Source organism: Phoca vitulina, unplaced genomic scaffold (assembly GCF_004348235.1).
Source record: "Phoca vitulina isolate PV1807 unplaced genomic scaffold, GSC_HSeal_1.0 scaffold59, whole genome shotgun sequence".
NCBI lineage: Eukaryota > Metazoa > Chordata > Mammalia > Carnivora > Phocidae > Phoca > Phoca vitulina.
In genome coordinates, this window is record NW_022589762.1 from 9154081 (window position 1) to 9180935 (window position 26855).

A 26855-nucleotide genomic window follows, 5' to 3' on the forward strand; every position below is an offset into this window, starting at 1 on the left:
ATGCCCAGTTATGGGGCTTGATCCCACGACCCCAAGATGATGACCTGAGCCGAAATCAAGAGTCCAACACTCAACTGACTGAGCCACCCAGGCGCCCCTAAGAGAGCTCGCTTCTAATGTGTCACCCCTTCAGCATTTTCCATTTGTCATCCTTTATTGAATCTGAGACCCACAGTTAATTGACTTATCACTCATATCAGTCAAATGGCAGATTTGGTTCTGAGGACACATAACCCCAGTTGAGGTGAAGTTCCAGCTAATTATGCTGCCTCCCAGTGTAACCTATCCAACGTTGTATTTCATTATTTCCCTTTAATGTGGAAATTCTTTTCTACTCGAGACAGCCTTGTTTTTTCCTAAAATGCACTCTGGCTTTTTCTTAGGGTATTCCTGTAACCAAACACCCTTCCCACTCTCCTAGTACATAATCCAATACTTTCCCTGCAACCCCTAATGAAGCCTACTCAGACCAATATCGCTGTAATATTTCTCATTTTCTGAAGTCTCTCAACCCTTGATAGCTATGAATTTTTAATCTCAGGATTCTATTGGGAATTATATGGAAATGTAATAAATGTTTATTGAATGAATGAAGAAACAGTGATAAAGACTGACCAGAAAAAAAGGTTTATTTCAAATCCTCAAAGATACAAAAATTCTTTTTTTCCACAGAGACCCAGTCTGAGGAACAGGGACCCCAGCAAAGCGGTTTTCATTGTCGTGGACTTTAAGCATTTCCATGATCTGTGATAGTGGAAAGAAGAGAGAATCAAGATGGACTCGGGCTTCCTGAGCAGTGAATAGTCCATCTCTCAGATCTGGGTAGCATACTGTCTAAGGAAGCCTGATTAGTATAGTTGGAAATGAGATTTACTACTTCTAAGTATCCAATAAATAATCCTATGAACTATCTGCAGTTTGACCATCAGTGGCCCTTTCCCAGTAAATTCATTTTTCTACTATAAATTGCACTGTGAGCAAGATGATGTCTATGAAAAATAGTTAGCCAGAATTTTCTGGAGGAGATGTTAAGAGACAAGCCCAGGGGGCCTGACTGCATTTGGAAGGAGTGTGCATTACTTACCTTTGCTGCAAGGAGCATTGTACTCAGCAATTGCAAACTCATCTGAATAAAAACAAAACCATTAGGTGAAGTGAGAGGGAGAGCAAACATTTATGGGATACAGGTCAGTTAAAAAAACTTTTATTATGGGAAGAATTGTATCAGAAACATCAGCATTATCCACTCGATGCATTGCTTGCTGTTTTATAATGTTAACTCTTCATATATAGTATATTTCTTTCCCCTAAACTTCTGAAAGACAGTTCAAATGTTATGCTTATTTAAGTCTCATGTTGTCTTATCTGAAGAAAAGGGAACTAAATATCCTACAGGTGGTCTGTATTAGTAGTTGATGGATTTATACGATAGGTAGTTTCTACAATGTAGGTATAGAAGACAGAGAAGAATCAGACTTGATGGAGACAAAAATGAAAGAACAGTGTAATAAGTTGCCCCCACACATTTCTCAGATCTAAATTTTTGTGATCAGAAATTTAATTTCTGGGGCGCCTGGGTGGCTCAGTTGGTTAAGCAACTGCCTTCGGCTCGGGTCATGATCCTGGAGTCCCGGGATCGAGTCCCGCATCGGACTCCCTGCTCAGCGGGGAGTCTGCTTCTCCCTCTGATCCTCCCCCTCTCATGCTCTCGGTCTCCCATTCTCTCTCTCAGATAAATAAATAAAAAATCTTTAAAAAAAAAAAAAAGAAATTTAATTTCTAAGTCAAAGTTGTTCACACTCACCTGTCTCATAGTAATCATAGACTTTCACTATGGCTGGCTTCAATTCTCTCACTGGGACATCTTGCAAAACCATGAAGGACAAGCTGAGTGTCTGATTTGTCACCTAGAAAGCAAAAGGGAATTACAAGCTTTCTTCTCTCTTCTTTGGATGAGTTTAATTATTCATCTACTTTTGGAGGGAAAAACCTTTTTATCAACTAACAGTGTCCTTAAGTTGTACAGAAAGCTTCCAGCGTGAATGAAAACATCCTTAAATTTTTCTTAAATAACCCGAACAATTCATATACTCCTATCAATACTGGTACATGGGCTCTGTTTGTAGGGGGTGAATGATATATGATTTTGTTGGTTGAATGGCGATGTTCATTTTTACACATCAAGAGATTTGGCATAGTTTTACTTCTCTGTCTTGTAGAAATACTGTGTTGACTTAAAAAGTCATATAAAAGGTCTATCATTACAGCCTTATTAAAATTTCACAAAACTTGTAAAATATAATGACCATTAATATATGAATGAATAAATTATGTTAGAACACATAACTATAAAATGAGATTGGTTTATTGGTCGACTGATCTTATCATTTTATGGTACTTCCTTGCTGAAATGGACAGTATTTTCCTCTTTTATAAACTGTTGATATAATAATTGAGATGTGAATTATATAATTGATATATTGAGATATAATATGTATAATATATAATATATAACATCAATTATTATGTTGATGTTGATGTAATAATGTAAGGAAGAAGAAACCCAGTGGTTTCTTCCTTACATTACTTGATATCTTCAAAATAACTTATGGACACAAACACATTGTGCACAGAATTTTTTGCTTATGAGGTCCAAGAAGTATTCATATCCCAGTATTATAATAAGCCATTTCTTCCCATAGTCTCGCATGAAATGCGAATAAAGGAGACGAGAATATTTACTGGAATTAATATTAGAATGCTCAAATTTTTGCCATGGAGGCGATGTCTCCAAAATGCCTTCATTCACTTCCCTTAGGATAGGATTCGTATAGCTCCCTTAGAGAGATTATTATCTATATATTTTTTGCAACTAGATTGGCAGGGCTCTCACCTTATCCAGATAAATCAAAACATGGTTGTTGCTGACTTCTGTTCGGCTCACATGGTTAGATCTTTCAAGCTGAAGAAAATCAATACATCACAAATGTTAATAAACAGATGAAGCCTCTGGGAAAACCAGAGAAATGAAGAATTTTTATTACCAAATTAAGCCTGAGGGTAAAGTTTCTTCAAGTGATTTTTGTAAGTGAAGATGATAATGTTTTTATTATTTTTTTATTTTATTTTTTTTAAGATTTTATTTATTTATTTGACAGAGAGAACGAAAGAGCACAAGCAGGGGGAGCAGCAGAGGGAGAGGAAGAAGCAGGCCCCCTTCCGAGCAGGGAGCCTGATGTGGGACTCGATCCCAGGACTCTGGGATCAGGACCTGAGCCGAAGGCAGATGCTTAACCATCTGAGCCACCCAGGCGCCCGATGATAATGTTTTTAAATTAAAAATGAGAGATAATTTGGATGCAGGGTTTGATATTAGTATGACACATGACCTATGTGTAAAGTTGATATATCTGAAGAAAAGTGAAATAAGTATCCTAAATTTGGGAATTTTCCATATTTTGATGTTCAATGTATATTCTATTCCTTCATGAAAGAGAGTTGTTTTTTTTTTTTTTAACTTTTTTGCTTGCCTTAACTTATAGCAATCTCATTTTTCTCTGAACTTCTATAATAATTATAGTTCATGTCTACAGGTCACTTTCATATTTTTTTCCACTGGTGCATAAGCTTTATCTTCTTTTTTTTTTTTTTAAGTCTTATTAGTTATGTAATTTCTACATCCAACGTGGGGCTCAAGCTCATGACCCTGAGATCAAGAGTCTCATGCTCTTCCTACTGAGCCAGCCAGGCGCCCCTAAGCTTTATGTTCTTAAGAGTCTAAGCTCCATGAAAGAAGGAACTTGCTGACATTCTTCTTTTAGTAGATGTGGCTCCTAGAAGAGAGCTGTTTGTAACATGAAACAGACAGTCCCCGTGGGTGTATCAAAGCAGTGGACGGAAAGGCTGCTGGAGCTGGCAAGGTTACCACGTCTGCCCAGAAACCTCAAGAGGCTAAATGAATATTATCCCTAATACCGGCCACCCCAGTCTTAACCAGTTGGGGAAGAATGATCACAGAACTGTTTGTTTCAGTTGGCCATTTAAGTTTAAAAGGAAGACTGGTTAATGATAAAAATGCCTCGGAAAACCTTCAGAGGGAAGAGAGGATGTTTTGTGGACCATTCGTTTGTGTATATGCGTGTGTGTGTTTTAACTAATTAGTTTTTGAAATAAGTACTCTTTAGTGGGAACAACTTGACCAAAAATCTGTCACAGAATTTTGAGACCCATTAAAACAAAGTTTAGCGAAGGAAAAAAAACACACCAAAAAACCCGTATACAAGCATGTTAAATTATATTTCTGACTTTGGAGAAAATATTAGTCTTTGATAGAAGTGATTTAAAATATTTTAATATTTTCTTAGTCTAGAGATACCTAAAACACTAAATAAAATAGAGCCTCCTGGACGTATACTAGACCTACCATTTTCACTGTTGGTTTCAGGGGAATGAAGCCGGATACCATCTTCACATCAATAATCACCATGTTAGAGGTGGGACGACTCCCGGTGTAACTGAAGATTCAGGGAAGAAAGGAATAAGGGTTTTCTGTGTTATTAAATATTCTCTTTTCCTATGCCCAGAGCAAACCCTCACAGCCCTCAAAGGTACATGGAAGTCTTCCTAAATATCCTACCCAAGTGGAAGACGGTTGTGCATTAGAATCTCCAGGGAATTTGTTAAAGCCACAAAGACCAGGTTGTACCCTAGACCGGATGAATTGGGACTTCATGTGTGTGGACTCGAGGTTGTGCAGTTTAAGAAAGCACGTGATGCAAAGCTTGGTCTGAGACCTCTAATCTCTGCCAGTTATTTTTACACATACTTTAACTTTTTTTCCTGTATAGTATCCCCACCCAGGTTAGAATATTCTTGTGGACAGATACATTTTTTATAAGCCCTGGAGCTATTTGAATACTGCTGCATATATATCTATTTTTTCCCCCAAATTGATTATTTTGTATATAATCTGAGATTTATTTATTGCCAGTAGGAATCCTAACTAGAGAGTCATTACTTCCTTCTTTTCATGCTTTTCAGGAATTCTCCATCTCTGCCCTGGAGAGAGTAAGGATGATATAGACGTTCATTACAAGAGAATGAAATCGGAGAATTACTCAATGACATTAGAGTTAAATCAGAAATTCAGGTCAGATGCAAGGGCTAACGTTCTTTCTTTAGCTATTATTGAGGGGAATTAACCTTTAAATAATGAGGTTTGACAATCATAGATCCTGGAGGCAGGAGTTGTACAACGTATAGGTACCCCACCACGGAGACATTCTATAATATGAGGATGAGGACAGACACACTGCTTTTTCAATAAATGTAGTGCAAACATTAACTGACACACTACTCAGCTTAATGAGGAGTTCCAGTAAAAGGACTGGTTGTTATGCCCAGAATTAGATGATTCAGTCAGAGGTCTTACCTGACGTTCAGTGAGATGTGGAAGCTGGTGTAGGCTTTGGGTCTGTCACAAGTTTGGGGCAGAGTCTGTACCTCCAAAGCAAATGGGAACTCTGCCTTTTCTGGCAGAATATTGTATCTCAAGGATGTCTGTAAAACAACAAAGACAAAAATCTGTGTTTCTCCCTTCTCCTCCCAACTTCCTCCACTGGTTCTCTGATTTGCCCTCTCCGTTGCTGAGTCAGGGGTTTTCCGCGGGAACGGCTACCGTGGACCCTCTGCCCCGATGGGGCCGGAGAGTCTCACCTGGAGGTAGACACACCCTTCTCCTGTAACCGTCATGGTGTATTCCTCGGGCACCTTCGGCAATGAGGTCTGCTGTAGTAACAGGCGGTTGTCGTCGTCCACTTGGAATTTGGTGACAAATGTCCCTGAATATTGGACGGCCACCTGTGCGGGCTTCCCAGTCCTGGTGAAGGTGGCTGCTCCATATCTGGACAGGGCCTGGAGAGCCACCACTGTGTCCTGGAAGAGACGAGCGAGAGAACCTGCGTAGGCCTGGTAACCTCCCCAGGGCCCAAAGGCCCATGTCAGCTGCCACAACTGGGGCTTTGATTTCCTCTTTTCCTGCTTCGCTCGCTAAAATATTGGAGTTCTAATTTCAAGATTGATTATAAGCCTTAGATAGAACCATAACATTCACATATCTGCTTTAGAAGCTTATTTTATGGGGCGCCTGGATGATTCAGTCAGTTAAGCATCCGTCTTCTGCTCAGGTCATGATCCTGGGGTCCTGGGATCGAGTCCCGAGTCGGGCTCCCTGCTCGGGGGATGGTGGGGAGCCTGCTTCTCCCTCTGCCTCTCTCTCTCTCTGTCTCTCACGAATAAATAAATAAAATCTTTAAAAAAAAAGAAGCTTATTTTATTTCTCAGAAAACCGACCTTTTTTTTATCTATAAATAACCGTGGGATATGGAATGTGGAAAATATCCATGAATGGGAATCATTTACTTGCTTTGGCTATTTGCCTAAGAGGTCTTACTTGATAACTGTGGTCATTCCTGCCACCGCTCAACCAAAGTTCAGTCTGGCTCTCACCCCAGATTAAACTCTGCTCTGCTGCTGAGGTCAGTGCCCTGAGAAAGCCTAAGGTCGTTTGCAGCCATGATGAAGGTCATGCTTAATTATAATTCTTTTCTTGATTTATTGACATTTTTTGGCTCTCTCTCCTTTTTTTTTTTAAAAAAGATTTTATTTTATTTATTTGTCAGAGGGAGAGAGAGCACAAGCAGGGGAGTGGGAGAGGGAGAAGCAGGCTCCCCACTGAGCAAGGAGCCCGACGCGGGGCTCGATCCCAGGAACCTGGGATCATGACCTGAGCCGAAGGCAGCCGTCCAACTGACTGAGCCACCCTGGCGTCCTGGGTCTCCCTTTTTTATTGGAAGTCTGGATTCCTCCCACCCCCACATGTCATATTCTCCATTCTCATTAGCATTGAACCTGAATGACAGTCTTTAAATAATAGATTTCTAAGAAAGAATAACTGTTTTAATAAAAGTGTTCAGTTTTTTCCATTCATATGGAAAAGTGAGAAATTAAATACAATGAAAAAAGATGGAATGCCATTTTGTCACATTCTCTTTCTCTTTTAGGTTTAGCCTGTGGGCTAACCTCTAACTTCTCTGAAGATGAAATGTCCTGCTCTGTATATATTGATGAATTTTTAAGATATAAGATTACATAGTTAGGCTCAGGATGTTGGTGCAGTAAAGAAAATTCTTCATGCTCCTGGTGAACAGATGTTTGTATAATAAGAGGTGAATAGTGGAACCATAAAATGTGTTAGCTTTAAAATAAGTCAGTTAAAGGGGACCTACGAATGGAGAGATTTGCAAGGACAGATTATTGGGTTTTGAGTAGCATTCCTGGGAAAGGCACTCTTAGAACTTCCAGAAGATTCCAGAAGGTAGATTTTTTTTTTTTTAATTCATTCTGCTGTGGCCATTGCATACCGGGTCCCATTTCCTTAGGGAGGTAGAGTTTTTATCGGGAGGAGGGGGCTGTGATGATAACAAGGATGGGGTCCCAGGATTGCAGGTATTTTCTTTTTAGCCCTCTTTGACTTTCATTTTTCCTTATTTCTCACTATCCCTGAATACTAGTAATATTTTCCTCATTCCAAGTTATTCTCAACTTCAGTTTTTCTTCTTGCGTGTCTTTATAGTTTGTTCAAAACTTTTGATACCTAAAGGTGAAGTGAAAACTTCTGGGAAACACAGACCTGGGTGGAGGAGAAGCCCCCCTGGGAATTCTGTTGCTTTGTGATCCACTCCACGATGCGCGAGGCGGAAGTCAGCTCCTCTGAGGTCGGGGCAGGCTGGGCCGTGAGGTAAGCCAGGAGCACATAGGATGTCATTTCCACCTCAGCTGAGGGAGCCGGGGGTTGGTAAAAATGCCCCACTGGTGCCCTGGGTTTCTGAGGTCTCTCCCAATGGATGGAACTATCTGGAGATGAGAAAAAGATTTATGAGTGACTACATAGTCTTATTTAATTTAAGGTGAAAGTACCTAAGCCAGAGCTGAAGTTAAGGAGTACATTCCCATTCTATTCTCTTGAACCTTATCTAGATACTTTTCCTTCTGTGTAAACCTGAACTTGGTTTGTTTCGGCTAGCCGAAGGCAGATGATGTTGCTGGCGTCAGAAGCCCACGGCCATCGAAGTTTTCAAATGGTTGCCATGGTTGGGTTGTCGGGGAAAAAGAGCAAGAGCAAGTTCCCTTACCGACTGTGGGGATTTCCTCTTTCTGATGTTATCCAGACCTTATCTGGGCTTTGTTAAATTTTCTATAAATTTTTCTATAGAGGTTTCTTGTGAGGATCACAGATGACGTGAGATAGTGGAGTTTGTACTCATGAGGCCAGAAAAAATACATAAGCCTTTAAATACCAAAGGCTGACAAGAATGTGAAATAATGGGTACTGATTTACACTGCTGTGGGAAGGAAACTGCTCTTTGGAGAGCCATTTGGGAATATCCAGCAAGGGGGAAGACGTGTCTAGCTTACTAATCAGCAATTCACTTCTTGAAGTGTAACTGAGAGAAACTCACACACGGGTACAAGGAGGCATGTATATGAGGGTTCACTGCAGCATGGTTTGCAATAGCCACAAATAAGACACAAGAAAGGATCCATGAGGAGAGACTCCTTAATATAAATTATGACCTATGGGTGCATTGCAATATATTATGTGGCAGTGAAAATAATGAACTAGAGCCACAGGCGCTCATATAGGGGACTCCATTAGCACAAGGTTGAATGCAAAAAACAAAAGGCAGACAAACAGGCAAGAAAACAAGATGCAGAAATACTCAAAAGTGTGATACTGTCTATCCAAAGATGAAGAACACGTAAAAATTCTCAATATTGTTTAGAAATAGGTATGCAGGAAAAAATAAAGAAACCCACGGAAATTGTAATGACAAATTCAGGATAAAGGTTACCTTTGGAGGTGGGAGTGATATTTTTGGAGTGGAATTTTTCCTGCCTGGTAATTTTGTATTTCTTAAGCTGGGAGGAAAGTACATAGTGGGTTGCTAATTATTCTTTATGTATTTTTGTATATCTGAAATATTCCCAATACATTTTAAGGATAAGCAATTAATGGCACGGTCAAAGGAGAAAGGTAGAATATGTTTTAGGAGATAAAATATTATTTGCATTTTTATTTTCTATTTCTTTGACCCCTCATATAGACCACTGTATACATAGGAATATTGTGTGAATATGAATAGATTTATCAACATTATCAGACTTGTGATATGAGCATAAAATACCAGAATTTATTCGTAGGGTTATTTCCTCCAGTCCTTTCTTATGTTTAAGATGATATGATGCAGCAAGTAAGGATTGAGTATATATTAAGAATGGCTATTGTAATCATAATAGGTAATACTTTTATAGCACGTACTATGTACCATATAGTCTACTAAGTGCTTTGCTTGTATTAATTCATTTAATATTGACACAACCCTATGAGGTAAATACTATTATTATCCCCATTTTACTGATGAAGGAACTGAAACACAGACAAGGTAAGTGACTTGGCCAAGGCCTCATATGTGAAATGTTTTGGAGCCAGTCTCCAGAGGCTGAGCTTCTCACTACTACAGTATACTGCCTCTTACCTTTTGATGTGTGACTTGCTAAAGAAATCTCAGACTTTATAGTGATATAGACAAGAGAAGAGAGGGGAAAGGGATCACAGGATGTAGGTGTGGGGGTTTTGCAGTACAGTTCTTGATACAGAGAATGGGGGATAGGAGAAGATCTCAGATGTGCTCTCACCTTCCTTCACAGCTTCCTCATGAAGTAAGTTGAGTGTCTCTATCCTCTTGTCCTGGTTACCTGCCAGGGCAAAAGCATAGGCCAACAGTGCCTTGGTGTAGACATACTTTCCATGGGCTCCTTCCTTTGCTGACCTCCAGGCTAACTCCAGGCAGAACAGGGCATTGCGGACAACGGGGTGCTGGGGAGGGAGACAAGACGGGAACCAAGCTATGTGACCAGGGATGCTAGCATTCCCAGGTAAGCACAGATCATTTTTCAAATGCATGTGTCCATCTATTCTCATTCTTGTGGAAAGAGAGAATAGGATCTTTATGTTATTATTACATTCATAAGGCAGGAACGCGGGCCATGTTTTTAGAATTCATTTTGGGTGTGTATATGGCAGCAGCGGGAGGTCTCTAGGGGAGAAATAGCTTAGGGGCATCACTGGGACAGTGTAAATCTTTCTTAGCGGATTGACCCAATTTTCTGTTGATCTGGGAAGCGCCATCATGGCATAAAAGGAAAGCTGACACTTGACTTTTAGTAGGATGATGGTTCTGACAGCATGGCAACAATTTCATTTGCCTCCAGAACTATGCCTCAGCAGGGAGATGAGGTGGTACCTACAGTGGCGGGGAGAGGAATCTCCAGAAGGGCAATGGTGACATAGGCAGAGAGGGTCACTTCGTCTTCCACTCCGCCCTGTAATTGTGAGTCACAGAGAGAGATATGAGTAATTTAACTTCAGAGAAAGCTCTTCCTTAACTCTTTGCCTTCTGCTGTGTCATGGAATTTATCCTCACTCCTATTCATCCCCATGGGGCCAGTTATCACAATCAACCTAAGTTCCATCCCCTCTTTCTTGGTACGATCCAGGTTTTATTTATTTATTTATTTAGTTAGCTAGTTACCTTTGCTAATTCCTACATTATTACTTCCTCTCATCCTTGTAGACATCATAAATGGACAAATCAAAACTAACTCTGAGGGCCCCTGGGTGGCTCAGTCGGTTAAGTGTCTGCCTTTAGCTCAGGTCATGATCCCAGAGTCCTGGGATCGAATTCCGCATCGGGCTCCCTGCTCAGGGGACGGTGAGGAGCCTGCTTCTCCCTCTCCCTCTGCTGCTCCCCCTGCTTGTGCGCTCTCGCTTTCTTTCTCAAATATATAAATAAAATCTTATTAAAAAAACAAAACAAAAACCAAAACTAGCTCCAAGAACACCTCACCTTAATGGCATTGTTGAGCAGAGACCCGGAACTCCTGAAGCAGCCGTTGTCCTTCTGCTTTTGGGAGAGCCAGATGAGGGCTTGGGTGATGTGTTCTTCATCAATGAAGATATACGTTCGAGCCTGGGCAAAAGTCTTCAGTACAAAGGCGGTGAGCCTGAGCAGCGGGGGAGGGGATGATGATATTTATGTTGTTATAATCGTTTTATAACTGTGGCACAGTAAAGGCTTTTTATGATGTTGTTTACATTGACGTGAGTCACCTGACAGGTATTCCTGTGTATTTAGAATGCCCATTGCCTTTAGACTGCTTGATTAATCTGCTAGATCTAGTATTTCCTTGCTGACTCATTTTCTCATTGCTACAGAGAGTCGAAGTCCTTCTGATATTACTTGTTTTTACTTATTTGAGTAAGGCTTTCTTCTCTTTAGAGATTTCCTTCTGTAGATGGCAGAATCTTCTCATTTAGAAGACTGAATAACTTCAAACTGCTTTGCTTTGCCTTAGGGATTTTATTTATTCATTTTTTTAAGTAGGCTCCACACCCACCGTGGAGCCCAACACAGGGCTTGAACTTGTGACCCTGAGATCAAGGCCTGAGCTGAGATCAAGAGTCAGGTGCTTAACTGACTGAGCCACCCAGGTGCCCCATGCTTTAGGGATTTTAAAACAATGTAGCATGTCCCTGGGTCCTCCTCATTTCTTTCTTCCTATTTATTCACAGTCAAGATGAGTATGATCTAAAAACATATTAAAAACTGAAGTTAAAAAAAAAGCTGAAGTTAACATGGTTTATCTAGAAGTTAGATGATATGTTCACTGGCCATATATTAAAAAACTCATGGCTATGGGAACTATTCTAGAAAAAAAAATAACCTTTTAAAAAAATAGCTATTTCTTGGCATATGGGTGGCTCAGTCAGTTAAGCACCTGAAATTAAATGTCTGACTCCTGATTTTTGGCTCAAGTCATGAGATTGAGCCCCACGTCAGGCTCTGTGCTGAGCAAGGAGCCTGCTTAAGATTCTCTCTCTCCCTCTGCCCCTTCCCCTGCTCGTGTGCGCTCTCTCTCTCAAAAAACTAGCTATTTTAGAAAGAATACCCTGGTTATTATTAACAGGATGAATTTGGGGGACAAATCTAACATTCGTGTATTTGAATGTCAGCTTTTCTATTTGTTACCTTGCTACCCTTGGTATATTTGTTGAGTATAACCAACTATAGGTTTAATAATACATATCTGATAAGGTTACTGTGAATATAATTGTGATAATATATGTAAAAGAGCTAGTACAAAAATAGGACCTCGAAAAACTGTCTATTCCTTACCAGGTATTGCCCTCATTATTACCATATTTCTCCCCAAAGGTGCTATAGGAGCCATCGTGGTGTTTGTAGTTCAGCTGTCTCTGGTAACCTGAAATGGAAGGTTCATGAAACAATATGACAGATTGTATATGTTGTGGCCAGAGAAATTACTAAAATGCCTTGGTTTCTCTTGCGATATTTCTTAAATTTTGCTGTCATGTGTTACAAGGTTCTGCATTCTAAGCATTTATTAGAGGTTGGACACTGGATAATAACCATAAAATTAACTGTCATTTTTATCACAGTAACTATGATTCTATGATATGCTAACATATCATAGAATTGCTAAGTAACTCAACCTATTGGGAAATCCAATCTATTGTTAAAATAACACCGTAAAGTCTTCACTCATTTAATCACTCACCAGTATTGAGGTAGCCAATGGCCTTGGACATGACTTCTGGAGTCAGTTGGTGTGTTTTATTTAGATAATTCAGAACATAGATGTTGGGAGCAAAGAGGACCATATTCTGTTCTCCACAGCCATAGGGCATCCGGAGGAGATTTTGTGTGTTTTGCATGGCAGAGCCCAGTATGTCTCCTAGGGAATGGGAGAGATGGGACATCAGAAAGCTTATAGATTTTAATCTGTCCGAATCATTAGGAAGAAATGAATAATTTTAGGAAGATCAAAAAATGAAGATTTTTAGGAAGGGTGAGTTGTCCAGGGACAGAAGTATGATTGGGAGCAGTATACAAGCCCAAAGAAGGAGGGAAGAATCACGTTAATATTATAGTTGTGATTTTGAGTATTTATGGAAAAGAAATATGGTAAAAACTATTAATATAGTAGAATAAGTCACTAGGGCTGGAGCTTACCCAATACTGAGATGGAGGCTCGGGCAGATTCTTCTACTACATTCTCTGGCAACTTCAAAGATAATCGTTCAGACACCTCAGCACCTAGAGAAATAATGGGAATTATGTCTGCCATATATCTTCTTGAAGACCTCCAAATCCAGAAGCCAGAACTGTGCCTTACACTTAAAGTTCTGAAAAGTTGTCACTCTTTTAATACTTCTGTTTTCAAAGTAGATATATATATCTTAAATGTGTATGAACGGGATTCTGAGATTTCCAGAAATTCTCCTTCCTCATCTCTCTTTTCCCTCTGTATGTAGAGTGTGTTCCAAAAGAAGGCTACAGATTGAGAAGTGCCCATGATGTTGTGACTCTGTTGTAGTCATCCTGTGGCTAGCATGAGATGGTTAGCACAAGACGATCTGTTTAATGTTCATCCCTCAACTCATTACTCAAAAGTTTAATGAAAAAAACCCTTAATGAATACATAAGCAAAGGAAAAATCTCCGAAATTTCCTGAATTCTACAGTAATGCTCTGTCCTTATTGCCATCAAATTTCGCCAGATATGAAAATAGTATTTTTATGAAAACCCTAGACATGGGAGTGGGGATGAAGATGAGCAGTGTTTGACTCACTGAAAATAAAATAATTGCTGCTGATAGGCATACATTTACTGCCATTTGAGTATTGGTAAATTTCAGGATGATGAAAGAGAATCGTAGTATTTATCTTCATGCTGCATCCCCTTCCTCATGAAATAAAATACTGAAACTTTTGTTAAAGGGTACAAAATTTCAGTTTTGCAAGAGGATTATTTTGTACAGAACAGTGCCTACTATTTTTTAAATTGAAATTCAATTAATTAACATAAAATGTATTATTAGTTTCAGAGGGAGAGTTCAGTGATTAATCAGTTGTATATAACACCCAGTGCTCATTACATCACGTGCCCTCATTAATGCCCATCACCCAGTTACCCCTCTCCCCTACCCCCTCCCCCACCTCCCTCCCCTCCAGGAACCCTCAGTTTGTTTCCAAAAAAAATTTTTTTTTTTAAAGATTTTATTTATTTATTTATTTGACAGAGAGAGACACAGCGAGAGAGGGAACACAAGCAGGGGGAGTGGGAGGGGGGAAGCAGGCTTCCTGCTGAGCAGGGAGCCCGATGCGGGTCTCGATCCCAGGACCCTGGGATCATGACCTGAGCCGAAGCCAGACGCTCAATGACTGAGCCACCCAGGCGCCCCCCAAAATTTTTTTTTAAAGATTTTATTTATTTGCTTTAAAGAGAGAGAGAGAGAGAGCACAAGCGGGGGAGAGGGGCAGAGGGAGAGGGAGAAGCAGACTCCCCACTGAGCAGGGATCCCGATGGGACCCTGGAACCATGACCTGAGCTGAAGGCAGATGCTTAGCCCACTGAGCCACCCAGGCACTCCTGTTTCCTATAGTTAAGAGCCTCTTATGGTTTGTCTTCCTCTCTGATTTCATCTTATTTTATTTGTCCCTCCCTTCCCCTATGATCCTCTGCTTTGTTTCTTAAATTCCACATACAAGTGAAATGATACAATTATTGTCTTTCTCTGATTGACTTATTCAGCTTAACATAATACCCTCTAGTTCCATCCACATAGTTGCAAATGGTAAAATTTCATTTTTTTGATGGCTGAGTAATATTCCATTATATATATACCACATCTTTTTTATCCATTCATCTGTCGAAGGACATCTGGGCTCTTTCCTTAGTTTGGCTTTTGTGGACATTGCTGCTATAAACATTGGGGTGCAGGTGCCCCTTTGGATCACTCTGTTTGTATCTTTTGGGTAAATACCTAGTAGTGCAATTGCTGGGTCATAGGGTAGCTCTATTTTTAATTTTTTGAGGAACCTCCATGTTGTTTTCCAGAGTGGTTGTACCAGCTTGCATTCTAGAACTGCCTACTATTAAGAATATCATACTGTATACTTAAAAACTTGCTAACAAGATAGATCTCATAATAAGTGTTCTTATCACCCAAAAAATATAGTAAGAGAGTAGGAGGAAACCTTTGGAGGTGATGGGTAGGCTTATGGTATGGATTGTGGTGACAGTCTTACAGGTGTATACTTATTTCCAAACTCATCAAGTTGTATACATTAATTATGTTATTATGTTAATATACACAGCTCTGTATTTATTTAAATTTAATTTTGTAATTAAGTATATAATATAATTATGTATGTATTATTTGTGTGTTAAAAAAAACCTCTCTTACGTTTCCTAAAAAAATTTTGTAAGAAAACAGATGCCATAAACAAAGGTAAAAGACAAATTACCAAGCAAAAATAATTGCAACTTATTCAATAAAGAGTCAGTGTCATACAGATGAATCAGAAAAAAGACAAACCACTAGAACCTGAATAGTCAAAGGATATGAAAGCATTCATAAATATGTAAAAAAAAGCTCATCCTCACTTGTGATTATAGAAATTTAGATTGAAACAACAGCAATAGATTTTTCAGGAAAATTGAAAACTTTGATGGCTAAAGATGGTGGTGATCATGCAAGGAAATATAAACTAATGGGACTATTAACATAGGTAATAAAGAAAAGTTTTTTGAAGTTCTATTAAAACTTAAGAATATAGATGTTCCCTCTTAATTAGGAATTTCACATTTTGGTATCTACCTTAAATATATTTGCATCTGTACATAAGTATTCATTCATTCATTCATTCATTCATTCTGGCAAATAGTTAAACAAATTGAAGAATAGCTAAAAAACAACAGAACTGTGATATATTAATAGTATGGAATTAAAAGGGACTAAAAAGGATTACCTAGTTCTATAATTTAACATGGTTAGATTTCTAAAACAGGTTGTTGAGTAAAAAGTTATAAAATGTTACTTATAGAAGTTATAGAATGAAACTTACATGATTTATATAAATCATGTGCATATTATTTCTAAACATACATGGATGATCATTAAAGTATTGAAAAAGATTGCCTTTAGTATGAAGTTTTGTTATGTTTTGTAAAGGAGAATGTATTTTTGTATTACATGGGCAATTAAATTAATTTTAATAGAACTACTTGATGATTAGCCCTCGATACATAAGAAATAAATAAAAATGAAGAACTCAGTAATGGAAGACACGCCATAATAAAAGGATTTGGTGGCAAGTTCACTTAAATGTAGAAATAAGGCTAAACAACCAGGCAATTATGTTTTTAGAACACATTTTATATATTTGAAGTCTTGGCAGTATAATAAACATTATAAACAGAACTTAGGAGGTAGACAGAGAAAGGCAAGAAACACATGTATGATGTTGATTTGACATTGTTTGAGGTAAGAACACATTGTGTTGATAAATTTCTTAGTGTACTAAGTTTCTGTGTTTTTGTTTAGACTAGAAAATTCTCCACCAAGATAAATTTATATATTCTGCTGTGAGTTTCTTTAGTATCTTCTCAAATGACTGATAGAGCATCAGGTACAAGATTGGCATCAAACAGATATTGACATGACAATAATGGTACAGGTGAAGACAATTCTTTCTTCCAGGACATAGCATGGTCCCATTATCAAATGCTATTGGCTATGCAAAATTCAATGTTGGGGTGGCTTGAATTCAGCTACCCATATGTTGTATTACTAAACATTCAAGGAAACATTCCCTTTGGCAATATTCATTTGATTCTACTCACTTTCTTTTTTAAGATTTTATTTATTTATTTGACAGAGAGAGAGAGAGAGACAGCATGAGAGGGAACACAAGCAGGGGGAGTGGGAGAGGGAGAAGCAGGCTTCCCAAGGAGCAGGGATTCCAATGCGGGGCTCAATCCCAGGACCCTGGGACCATGACCCAAGCCAAAGGCAGATGCTTAACGACTGAGCCACCCAGGCACCCCTCTACTCACTTTCTATGTAACCACATCATACACTGGTCAGAAAGACATTTGCATGTTTGTATAGATGCTATAACAGATTAAAAACTCGGGAAAGCATGGGTTAAGGACAGTTTCCTGATCAAATTATATGGCTTCTGTAAGAACCAGGTGCCTCATTTATCAAATGGGTTGATGGTTCTTTGGGTCTTACCTTGTAGGAAAGTGTAGGAATAAGATATAAGATTCTTTGAACATTAAATGTTACAGAAACTTTAGTCAATGCTATCTAATTACGATGAATGACTCTTACCTGATGGACAGAGCAGGGAATTGAATGTTGCTTCCTTCTCTAGTCCTTCAGGCTGTAGGTGGAAAGAAAGAAAAGGCAGAGGTGAAAATGGACACGTATGTTGATAGTGGAACCACAAATTTCTTGATGGTGAAGAGAAGAATTGGAGCTGACTTCCAAATGTATTACATAAACGAATCTATAAGTATAAGCAATATGAAGAAGACAGGTTGATAGATGAGAAAGTGAGGAAAAATTATGTAAATATCAAGAGAGACAGACAGAAAGATAGAGATACAGATAGAGAGATGGAGAAAAAGAGAGAGACAGAGGAGAGAATATTGTGAAATATTCTGTGATGATGTATTATTTAGCCCTTCTCACCTAAAACTTGGAACCTTCAACTCAACACTGTTTTTATTGGCTCACTGTGACCTATCAAATGGGTAGGCTTACTTACTTCAACCAGCAGGGACTTAATGATGGTGTCTTTCTTTCCATATTCAGGGACCACCGCCACCTCAGTCCCACATAGCTCTTGAGACTCCAGTGCCTCTGCACTCACGGTGAAATTCACATTTCCTAAGAAAGGGGCAATACAGATGAGCACCATCTCCTTCTTTCTCCGTGCCTCCAAACCCCAAGATTTATAAGTGTTTAATGCTTTGTAACCTCTTTTTGTTTTATAAAAACACAGGAACAGGAATGGAAGCAGCATCAACTAGAGGCTCGTGATCCTAAGAATTCAAGGCAGAGATAGATGGAGGTAAAGGAAGTGGGGAGTCTTCTAGACATGCTAGAATAGAAGACAAAGGAAGAAATATCCTACAATGGCGGTGGCAGGGGTGGGTGGGTGTGGGGGAGGATGGGGGTGTGGGGGTGGGGGTGGGGCGTGGTCTTTGCCAGAAGGAAGTAGCACTAGATATAAGGATCCTACTGATATATACAATCCTTGAGTAGAGAATTGTCTCTAGGACACTGTTCCTCACCTAATGCCTTTGGTGTTACTGCCCAGGACCTGGTTTGTCGGCCATTCCCACAGATGCAGTGAGACTCTTGTTCCTTCTCCTGGACTAAGAATGCAGGATTCAGGTCTAGCTGCACGCTAACCTGAAACCACACATGAGAAAAAGAGACAGATCAGAGGGAGAAGGAGACCAAAGGGAGAATGGTTTGAAATAAAGTATATTGGGGGATTAGTTAGATTTTAGGTTGCCTAATACTGAAGATGATCTAAATGCCGATCGACTACCTTACAGTGGATCTGACATTGAAATCTTTGTATTTTTGGATAATCTGCTCTTTTATGGGGTGGGACAAGAGGTGAGGAAAACTCACGATGGTATGTTGCCTGTGGGAGCTCTACTTCTTTGGCCTGGGATCTCGACCATTCCCTTGGCTCTCCAAGCAGAGTATTCAAGATTTATAAATGGTTATGGTTTCAACGGAGGTAAGATGCTCACAAATAACTTTTAAAGTAAGGTTTAATCTAATTAATGCTATATGATGATATTTGAAAGTTAAATATATGGAATGTAGAAGTCGAAAACTTGGGGGATCTAAGACATGAGAATGAAGTGTACTGATTTTTGTTCACTGTGTCAGAAATCTTCATACTGCATGAACTTCCTAACCTTATGGGGTTGGGGTAAGGGTCAGAAGCTTGTTTGAAGTTGCAAGTATATGGGAATATCAGCAACCACAACTTCTATAACATATGAATATCTCTGAGAGTATTCCTCTGTGGGTGAGCACATCTTACACACAGGAGTTTGTCAGTATTTCGAAAAATGCAATTTTTAATTTACTTGACAGTTACACCTTGTGTTCAATTTAGGTAAGAGAGGTCTTTACCCGGATGCATTTGGGAAGGTAGTTGAGGACGGTGGCCTTGAGTGTGAAGGCCTCTCCTCGGATCACAGAGTAGGGCATTGTGAGCTCCACAAAGAAGGGCTGGAAGGCTCGGAGGGAGGCGGGAAGAGAGAGACCAAGTCCAGTGTCATTGGACAGGCAGAGGGCTCCTGCCTTCCACTCTGTGATGGTATCAGGGACTGTTACTCCCACTTCGGCCACCCCTGAGGAGCTGGGGAAGATAGAAATGTGAAGAACAGAAAGTAAGCAGTTAAATAAATCCTTTCTAGGAGAGAACCCCTATAAATAATTCTATTGTCATGACTTGAAAGCACTCAGTAGAAATATCAATATAGGAGAGTATAGTCAAGACTTAAAGTGGGAAAATATAAGAAGTCCTTTCCTTCCAATTCTGTTTTCAATTCTAGTCTATATTAGAATCTCCTGTAGACACAGAATTATAGCATTATCTATTATAGACAATATCGTTATGAACTAAGTATGTAATCTGAGATTGCTCTTAAATTTTACTCTTTAAAATACTGTTCCAGGGCGTCTGGGTGGCTCAGTTGGTTAAGCGACTGCCTTCGGCTCAGGTCATGATCCTGGAGTCCCGGGATCGAGTCCCACATCGGGCTCCCTGCTCAGCGGGGGGTCTGCTTCTCCCTCTGACCCTCTTCCCTCTCGTGCTCTCTGTCTCTCAATCTCGCTCTCAAATAAATAAATAAAATCTTTAAAAAAATAAAATAAAATAAAATACTGTTCCAATGAGGGCGGGCTTTTTTTTTTTTTTTTTTTTTTAAGTTTTAATTCTACTACTAGGGTGTGTAGTTGGCCGGACTGATTCTGTGTTTAACTCAAGATTGTTGGCCAGTGAAGGAGCTCTTATATGTGTTAGTCTATGCCGTGCCTGGTCATAGTTAGTCTTTATTCCCATTTTCTGGAAGTCTTAGAATCAAATGTGTACAAAATTTCTTAGCTCTGATATAATTAGAATAGTGAGACTTTTATAGCAGAAGTATTTATGTTAAACCTCTCCTGAAAATAGCGATGTGTCTAAAAGAAATACTTGGATATTGAAAAATTGCCTAAAAATGGAAAATCTTGAGAAGTCTATATTGTTGCTTTTTTTTTTTTTAAAGATTTTATTTATTTATTTGAGAGGGAAAGAGAGTGAGGGAGAGCACGAGAGCAGCAGAGGGAGAAGCAGAGGGAGAAGCAGACTCCCCGCAGAGCAGGGAGCCTGATGCGGGGCTCGATCCAGAGACCCTGGGATCATGACCTGAGCTGAAGGCAGACGCTTAACCAACTGAGCCACCCAGGCGCCCCTGTTGTCTTTTATATATAAAGAACGTTACTTACTCTACCGCCACCAAGCTCCAGATCCACGTCTCAGGGAAGTACTTCCGCACAGTCTCAGTGAGAGGCTCGGAAACGTGGACCATCTTTGTAAGTTCATGGCCTCTTTGCAATTCAGATACAACTATGGTGGGTGAGGGGGGGAGACAGAAATAATAAATATACAGATAAAGAGATTGTGATACATGCTACAAAAGAAAGAAACAGGGTGATGGAATAGACAAGAACCAGGAGAGGATGCTTGGGTGCTAAGGGAAAGCTTCTTTGAGGAGGTGATATTTTCGCTGAATCCTGGAGTCTTAGAATAAGTTCTAAGTGAGCTGGGGGAAGAGAATCACAAGCAGAGAGCAGAGACCTAGAGGCAGAAAGAACTTGGGATGGCCTATGGATCAGAAAAGTAGTCCTCTGTGGTTACTGCGCTTTGTCTCAAGAGGAGAGTGATAGGACGTGGGTTGGGAGGAGGGCAGGAGTCAGTTTCCATTTGGTGTGTTCCTCTGTGGGATCAAAGAAACATCATACCCAGACATGATGACAGTGGCTCTGAGAAAGTTTATAGGAGTGAGGGATCAAGGATTAAAAAGTTCTTTATTTCTACATGTGCCAGAAGGTCAGTCAGGTTCTCTCACCTATTTACCTTCTCTGTTAATGGTGTTCTGGTAAATATTTAACAATCAGCTCTCTGAAAAAGTTTGTGCATATATATACTTGTACATACATAAGTTTACTATAAATTCTACTGTAAAGGATGGTCAACTTTAATTTATAAATAATAAAAAATATATAATAATATTTATTTAAATTCCATATAACCAGTTAATTTTCACTGAACAAACGTTTTCCTTGATCTTTGACAAATTCTTTAGTTTGTACTCAACCTATATTCCACCATGATTTGAAAATATCAGACTAGAAATAAATGTTTGGTTACTATCTGATTTACCAGTAAAGTAGCCCATTTCATTGACAAATGAATGTGACTTCGACATGAATATTGGCTGATAATTCAGGTAAGTTAAAGAGCTTCCTTATCTAACTGGCGAGAATGTAGTCCCAACTTGTGAACATTTCTGTTTCAGTTTATACTGATCCTCTGGAAATTATCTTTCCTTCTCAACCTCATACATTTACACATCTCCATTCACTAGCGGCAGATTCCTTATGAATGACTTTCTTGAGCGCTCAATAAGAATTAATACTTTCTTTTATTCTGCATATCTGCACCTCTCTCTCTTTTTTTAAAATGGAAGTATAGTTGACACACAACATTACTGTACCTCTCAGAAAACTTTTCAGTCTGCCTTGTATTCTCTTCAGCATGTGGGGGCTTGACACAATCAGAATTTTGGGGTTTGTATTGCTATGTGATCTTGAGCGAGAACCTTAATATGTCTGAATCACAAGGCCATTTTTATTCATGTTATCACATTTTATCTTTAAAAATATTCTTTTATTTGACTCAATATATTAATTTTTATTAGTTTTTTACCTGGAGAAGTGAATAGTCTTCGAGATGAGTACACTGCATTGTGTTGAGGCTGTGAACATACTTTGGTTTTATGAATCTTTGCGTTGGTGAATACCTTTAAGCCCATATCCTGTGAAGGAGATTATCACCTAATCAGTACATAAGTATTATAAAATATATATAGGCACATACTTCATTGAATTTCACAAATAATCCAATTAGCTTAATACTAAACTTTTAATGTTCACATCTGTAGAAGGGATATTGGTATACTTATGGAGGTTAATTTTATTTTGTTGTTAAAACTCTTTTTTTTTTTAAAGATTTTATTTATTTATTTGACAGAGAGAGACACAGAAAGAGAGGGAACATAAGCAGGGGGAGTGGGAGAGGGAGAAGCAGGCTTCCCCAGAGCAGGGAGCCCGATGCGGGGCTCGATCCCAGGACCCTGGGATCACGACCTGAGCCGAAGGCAGATGCTTAACGACTGAGCCACCCAGGCACCCCTAAAACTCTTTTAAGAGTAATATTTTATATATGTGATTTTTCTAAATAACACAAGGCAACGAATTTCAGGAAAAGTTAAAAAAAAAACTTGATTACTAGTCCAGAAAGTTTTAGCCCTGGCTCTGTTGCTAGTAACAGATCTGTGACTATTAGTGACCTTGGAGAAGTCACTTGACCTCTCTGTGTCCCATTAGCTTCAGTTATGATATGAAGGCATTACAATAAATAATTTTTTCATATATAATATTTTGTAAATCTTTAGAATGGATCATCTACAATATAAGGAACTTACCTGTAGGAAGCTATACATATCTTTTTCATTTGTATTTGATACAGGGGAATACATGACCCCATTGATATAGACATTATGGTGACTGACACAGTCTCTATCATCTTCCTCCTGTTGATTCAAGCTTGCAGGGAAACCAGTGAGGTCCTTCACTGGTAGTAGGTTATAAACCTGTACAAATGCAAACGACAAAAGGACAAACTTGTTTGTGGCTTATTCTTCTTAAGCGCAAAGAGAAAAGAAAAGAATAATCACCATCAGTCTTTGTTTGAGCACCACTGTTGCTTCGGTAATTTATAGGAATGATTTCGAAGCTGTTTTTTTTTTTAAACAGTTTTAGGGGGAAAACAAAACAAAACATTCTCATCTGAGTCCTCAAAGACCACAATAATTTGTTACACAGTTCAGAGGCAAACACTAGATTCCATGTTAGAATGGAATAAAACTTTATTGAGATAAATTGAGTCTGCTGTATTTCAGATGTGCTATAAAATTTCAGGATGATAGAACGAAGTGATAGCTTTGTCTCTCCTTGTGGTTAGCAGCTGACTCAGTGTTTAACAAAGTTAATGTCTCATGTTCTTGTGTTTGTCTCATGTTCTAAACTGGCACATGAGTAAGTATATACTCTCTATATAGGACAGGATAGTATTTTCTTTTTTTTTTTTTAAAGATTTTATTTATTTATTTGACAGAGAGAGACACAGCGAGAGCAGGATTACAAGCAGGGGGAGTGGGAGAGGGAGAAGCAGGCCTCCTGCTGAGCAGGGAGCCCGATGCGGGGCTCGATCCCAGGACCCTGGGATCATGACCTGAGCCGAAGGCAGACGCTTAACGACTGAGGCACCCAGGCGCCCCCAGGATAGTATTTTCTTAGGTATTATTCATGGGAACAAATCTTCACACAGTACATATAATATTGGAAATGATGCTTTCAAATTCATTTGAAGGGGAAGGAGAAGAAAAATGCTGATAGTGCATTGTATTATGTTCAAAGGAGTTTAAAACTGCTTGGGCAAGTAAGTAGGGTAATGAAGTTACATGCTTTCTCGAAGGTAGCTCCCTCTTACTATTCTCCATCTCCCCTCTCTGCTTTTTCTCCAAAGCATATTATGTGTTATTGTCTATCTCATCTGTGGAAACATAAGTTCCACGAGAGCATGGCTTTTTGTCTTTTGAGTCCTTCACTACTAGATCCCCACCCCGGCATTTCAATAAACAGTAGGCACACCTAGAACACAGCAGACATGAAATAAATATGTGTTGAATGGATGGCTTATGCTACTGGGAGCAAAGTGTTTCATTAGTAAAATACTATCAAGGCTGGAGAGGACTGGGCTAGTGTTCTAACCCAGGTCTACTACTAACTACCTGAAAGCTTCTGCTTTTTTATTAACAAACTAATAGGACATTCTGCCTTATCTATCCACCAGCATTGTTATAATTTAGAAAAAACCCTGAGAGCTATAAAATTATGTTATATAAACATAAAACATCATTATTTTTCCATGTATCCCCTTGTTCTTATTGAAATGTACTTAATACTTCCTTTAGAAGAATTCTAGTATTTTCAGTTAAATTCCATTTGTAAGGATCAAAATGTTAAATGTCTTTTCTTAAAACTTTCTTTTTTAGGGAGTAAAATATAAATTTCCCTTTGTAAAATTTTGATAGTAAAAAAAAAAAGGTTATTTCAATTGGCCTCATATTGAAAATTTGAAAATATAAGCAGATTACTATTAGCACGTGTTGTTGTTTCTCATTGTTCTACTCCAGCCATACCCTTCTGCTATTTCTTCTATTCACCCAACATTTTAAAGGATTTCATTTATCAATGTCATTTACCATATAATTCATTTTTCCAAATTTTTATTCATCAGAGACAATGTATATCTTCCCTCAGAAATTATGTTTGTCTTGGGGCATACAGTGTTTGATATAATTCTTATAAAAACAGAAATTTGATATTTCATATCAGTTGTAGTGCAGGTCAATGCACCACTTTTGTTAGACTTTTTCAAACATTACAACTAGCTTGAAAACGCCTGTTACTAGTTTCATAGAGCTCTAGGATCTCAGGGACTTCGAATGGTGTATGATTTTATTGATATATATATATATATATATATATATAAAAACACACACAAATACATATATATATATATTTGTGTATGTATGTATATAAATTTATGTAAATAAACATATATCTATGTATTCAAATCTAATATATTTCTTATCAAAAAAGTGCCCATGAAGGAGATCAAAACTATAAACTCTTAGATAAATAAAATTTTAATAGATCCGATCTTACTGAGATAGGCATTTCTCCTTGCTCTGAGCCCCTTGTGTAGCCCTTCCTGACCCCCGAGGCTGCCGGGAACTCACCGAGGCTGCGGACAGCTCTGCTTCGGGCTTCATGAGCAGCACACTTTGGTCCACGGCACGGAGGGCACAGAGGGACTGAGGAGAAGCTGAAATTCTCAGGTGGGCGTGTGAGGCTGGGAGACTTTGTGTTGGGCGGAAGCTCAAGTCTACCTGTTGAATTGGGGAGAATGGTTGAGAAAACAAATGTCCTGATTTAACTGTGCATTCACAAGCACTTCTTGAGTGTTCCTCATATTCAATGCATGTTCACTTTGTTTGACTTGGTGGTGGTTGGCACCATGTGAGTCTTAGGGCTTTTTGTCCCGTACACTTCACTCATTCTCAAGAATCAGTTGAGCCATTATGATGATATCTAATTATTCTTATAAATTATTAAATTTGAGATGCCATTTTTTTTACCTTTGGCACATGGTAAAGTGTTTACCAAGTGCGGCTGGACTGCAAATGGTTCTAGATGCTCTTGTATTTTTCTTTTGGCTCTTTGGTAGCCTTAAAAACTTGCTTACATATTTTCCAGCACTTCATCATAGAAGGGAGCAAGGTACTCTGAACTGTATCATATAGTAAGAGACAATGCATGAGAATTTTGGAGTAGGAATCAAATGACATGGCTTCTTAGTCTGACTCTGCCATTACCTTGCTGAAAATCTCTGGAAAATTCATTTAACCCCGTTGGCCCCAATGTTCACATGTAGAACGTAATTGATAATAATAGCAACTTTTGGTTTTAAATGTTGAAAATTTTATGATAAAAAAACCCACCTTGTTGGCTAGACAGTTTTCAACCTCGTATTTTGCAGAATCCCCAACCACTTCCCCATCAGGTAAAATGGTGTAGATTAGCAATCGAGCAACGGGAGCAATGTCTGACTCCACAGGGACTGACACGGAAAAATGGCCATTCACTGGAGCACAGAGAGAACGAGGAAGCAATTATGGCTTAGACAACACCCCAGGGCTGAAATGAAATTTTTCTGTTGCACAGAGCCATTTTTAGGAGCCTGGTCTGGTGAATTACTGTTTCTATTAGTTGGTATAACAGATATCAGAAAAAGTAGATGTAATAAATGAATGTTTACCTCTAAGAATTCTATACCTCTAAGAACTCTAGCTTTAGGAAAAAAACTTTATTAAAGGGTTCTCTTCACTTATAAATCATATAATGATTTCACACCAATTTTCAGCTTTAGCTCATCTCTATAAAGTTCTGATGCTATCTGAGGGTATGGAGACATCCACTTGGCTAGTATTTGATCTAGACTTCACACTAGAGAAGGGAAATAGAACCTGAAGTTGTGTGATGTAATAGTAAAAGTTTAACACATTGCATTTATCCTCATATCTTCTTTAACTTTCTATCAACCAAATATTCTATTTTTTTTCTTAAGAGGACTACTATGCTCCTTTGATAGTTGTTTTTTGAAACCTATGTAGATTTTTTTAGAAGTCTCGTCAAGCTTCAATAAGTAACTTTACAATGGTGCTTCTGTGATGTTATGCTAACATCAAAAGAGTAGCTCCCTGATAGTTTTCTTGTAAGAAGAGCAGAAAGCTTCAGAGGTTTATATTGCTCCATATTTGTTCATGGAGAGAGTCCATTTCAATGGTGGAAGTACCCAGTTTAACTTTCCATAAGTCAGAACTATCTTCAAAAAGGAAATATGATAGATATAAATGATTCAGCAAAAGACCTAGTAT

The 26855-nt window shown here is 38.7% G+C and overlaps 1 protein-coding gene across 2 annotated transcripts in view; it reads right to left on the minus strand.

The window, feature by feature from the left end:
• The window catches only part of LOC116623661 (alpha-2-macroglobulin-like), a 48982-nt gene that overhangs the window by 8064 nt on the left and 14063 nt on the right, over nucleotides 1–26855 (minus strand). The window contains exons 14-36 of one of the 2 annotated variants that reach the window (XM_032391018.1): nucleotides 25920–26062; nucleotides 25158–25307; nucleotides 22776–22943; nucleotides 21998–22106; nucleotides 20515–20635; nucleotides 19156–19384; nucleotides 18291–18411; nucleotides 17762–17883; nucleotides 17323–17374; nucleotides 13155–13238; nucleotides 12700–12876; nucleotides 12297–12384; nucleotides 10968–11124; nucleotides 10369–10443; nucleotides 9757–9937; nucleotides 7691–7914; nucleotides 5716–5934; nucleotides 5432–5559; nucleotides 4424–4514; nucleotides 2894–2962; nucleotides 1805–1907; nucleotides 1085–1126; nucleotides 609–744 (exon numbers count right to left, since the gene is read on the minus strand). In XM_032391018.1, coding sequence (XP_032246909.1) covers nucleotides 728–744; nucleotides 1085–1126; nucleotides 1805–1907; nucleotides 2894–2962; nucleotides 4424–4514; nucleotides 5432–5559; nucleotides 5716–5934; nucleotides 7691–7914; nucleotides 9757–9937; nucleotides 10369–10443; nucleotides 10968–11124; nucleotides 12297–12384; nucleotides 12700–12876; nucleotides 13155–13238; nucleotides 17323–17374; nucleotides 17762–17883; nucleotides 18291–18411; nucleotides 19156–19384; nucleotides 20515–20635; nucleotides 21998–22106; nucleotides 22776–22943; nucleotides 25158–25307; nucleotides 25920–26062 — 2870 coding nt within the window. In that variant the 3' untranslated portion in view covers nucleotides 609–727. Of the gene's footprint in view, nucleotides 1–608; nucleotides 745–1084; nucleotides 1127–1804; nucleotides 1908–2893; nucleotides 2963–4423; nucleotides 4515–5431; nucleotides 5560–5715; nucleotides 5935–7690; nucleotides 7915–9756; nucleotides 9938–10368; nucleotides 10444–10967; nucleotides 11125–12296; nucleotides 12385–12699; nucleotides 12877–13154; nucleotides 13239–17322; nucleotides 17375–17761; nucleotides 17884–18290; nucleotides 18412–19155; nucleotides 19385–20514; nucleotides 20636–21997; nucleotides 22107–22775; nucleotides 22944–25157; nucleotides 25308–25919; nucleotides 26063–26855 lie in introns of those variants that run through there. The other variant, XM_032391019.1, reaches the window with a different exon arrangement.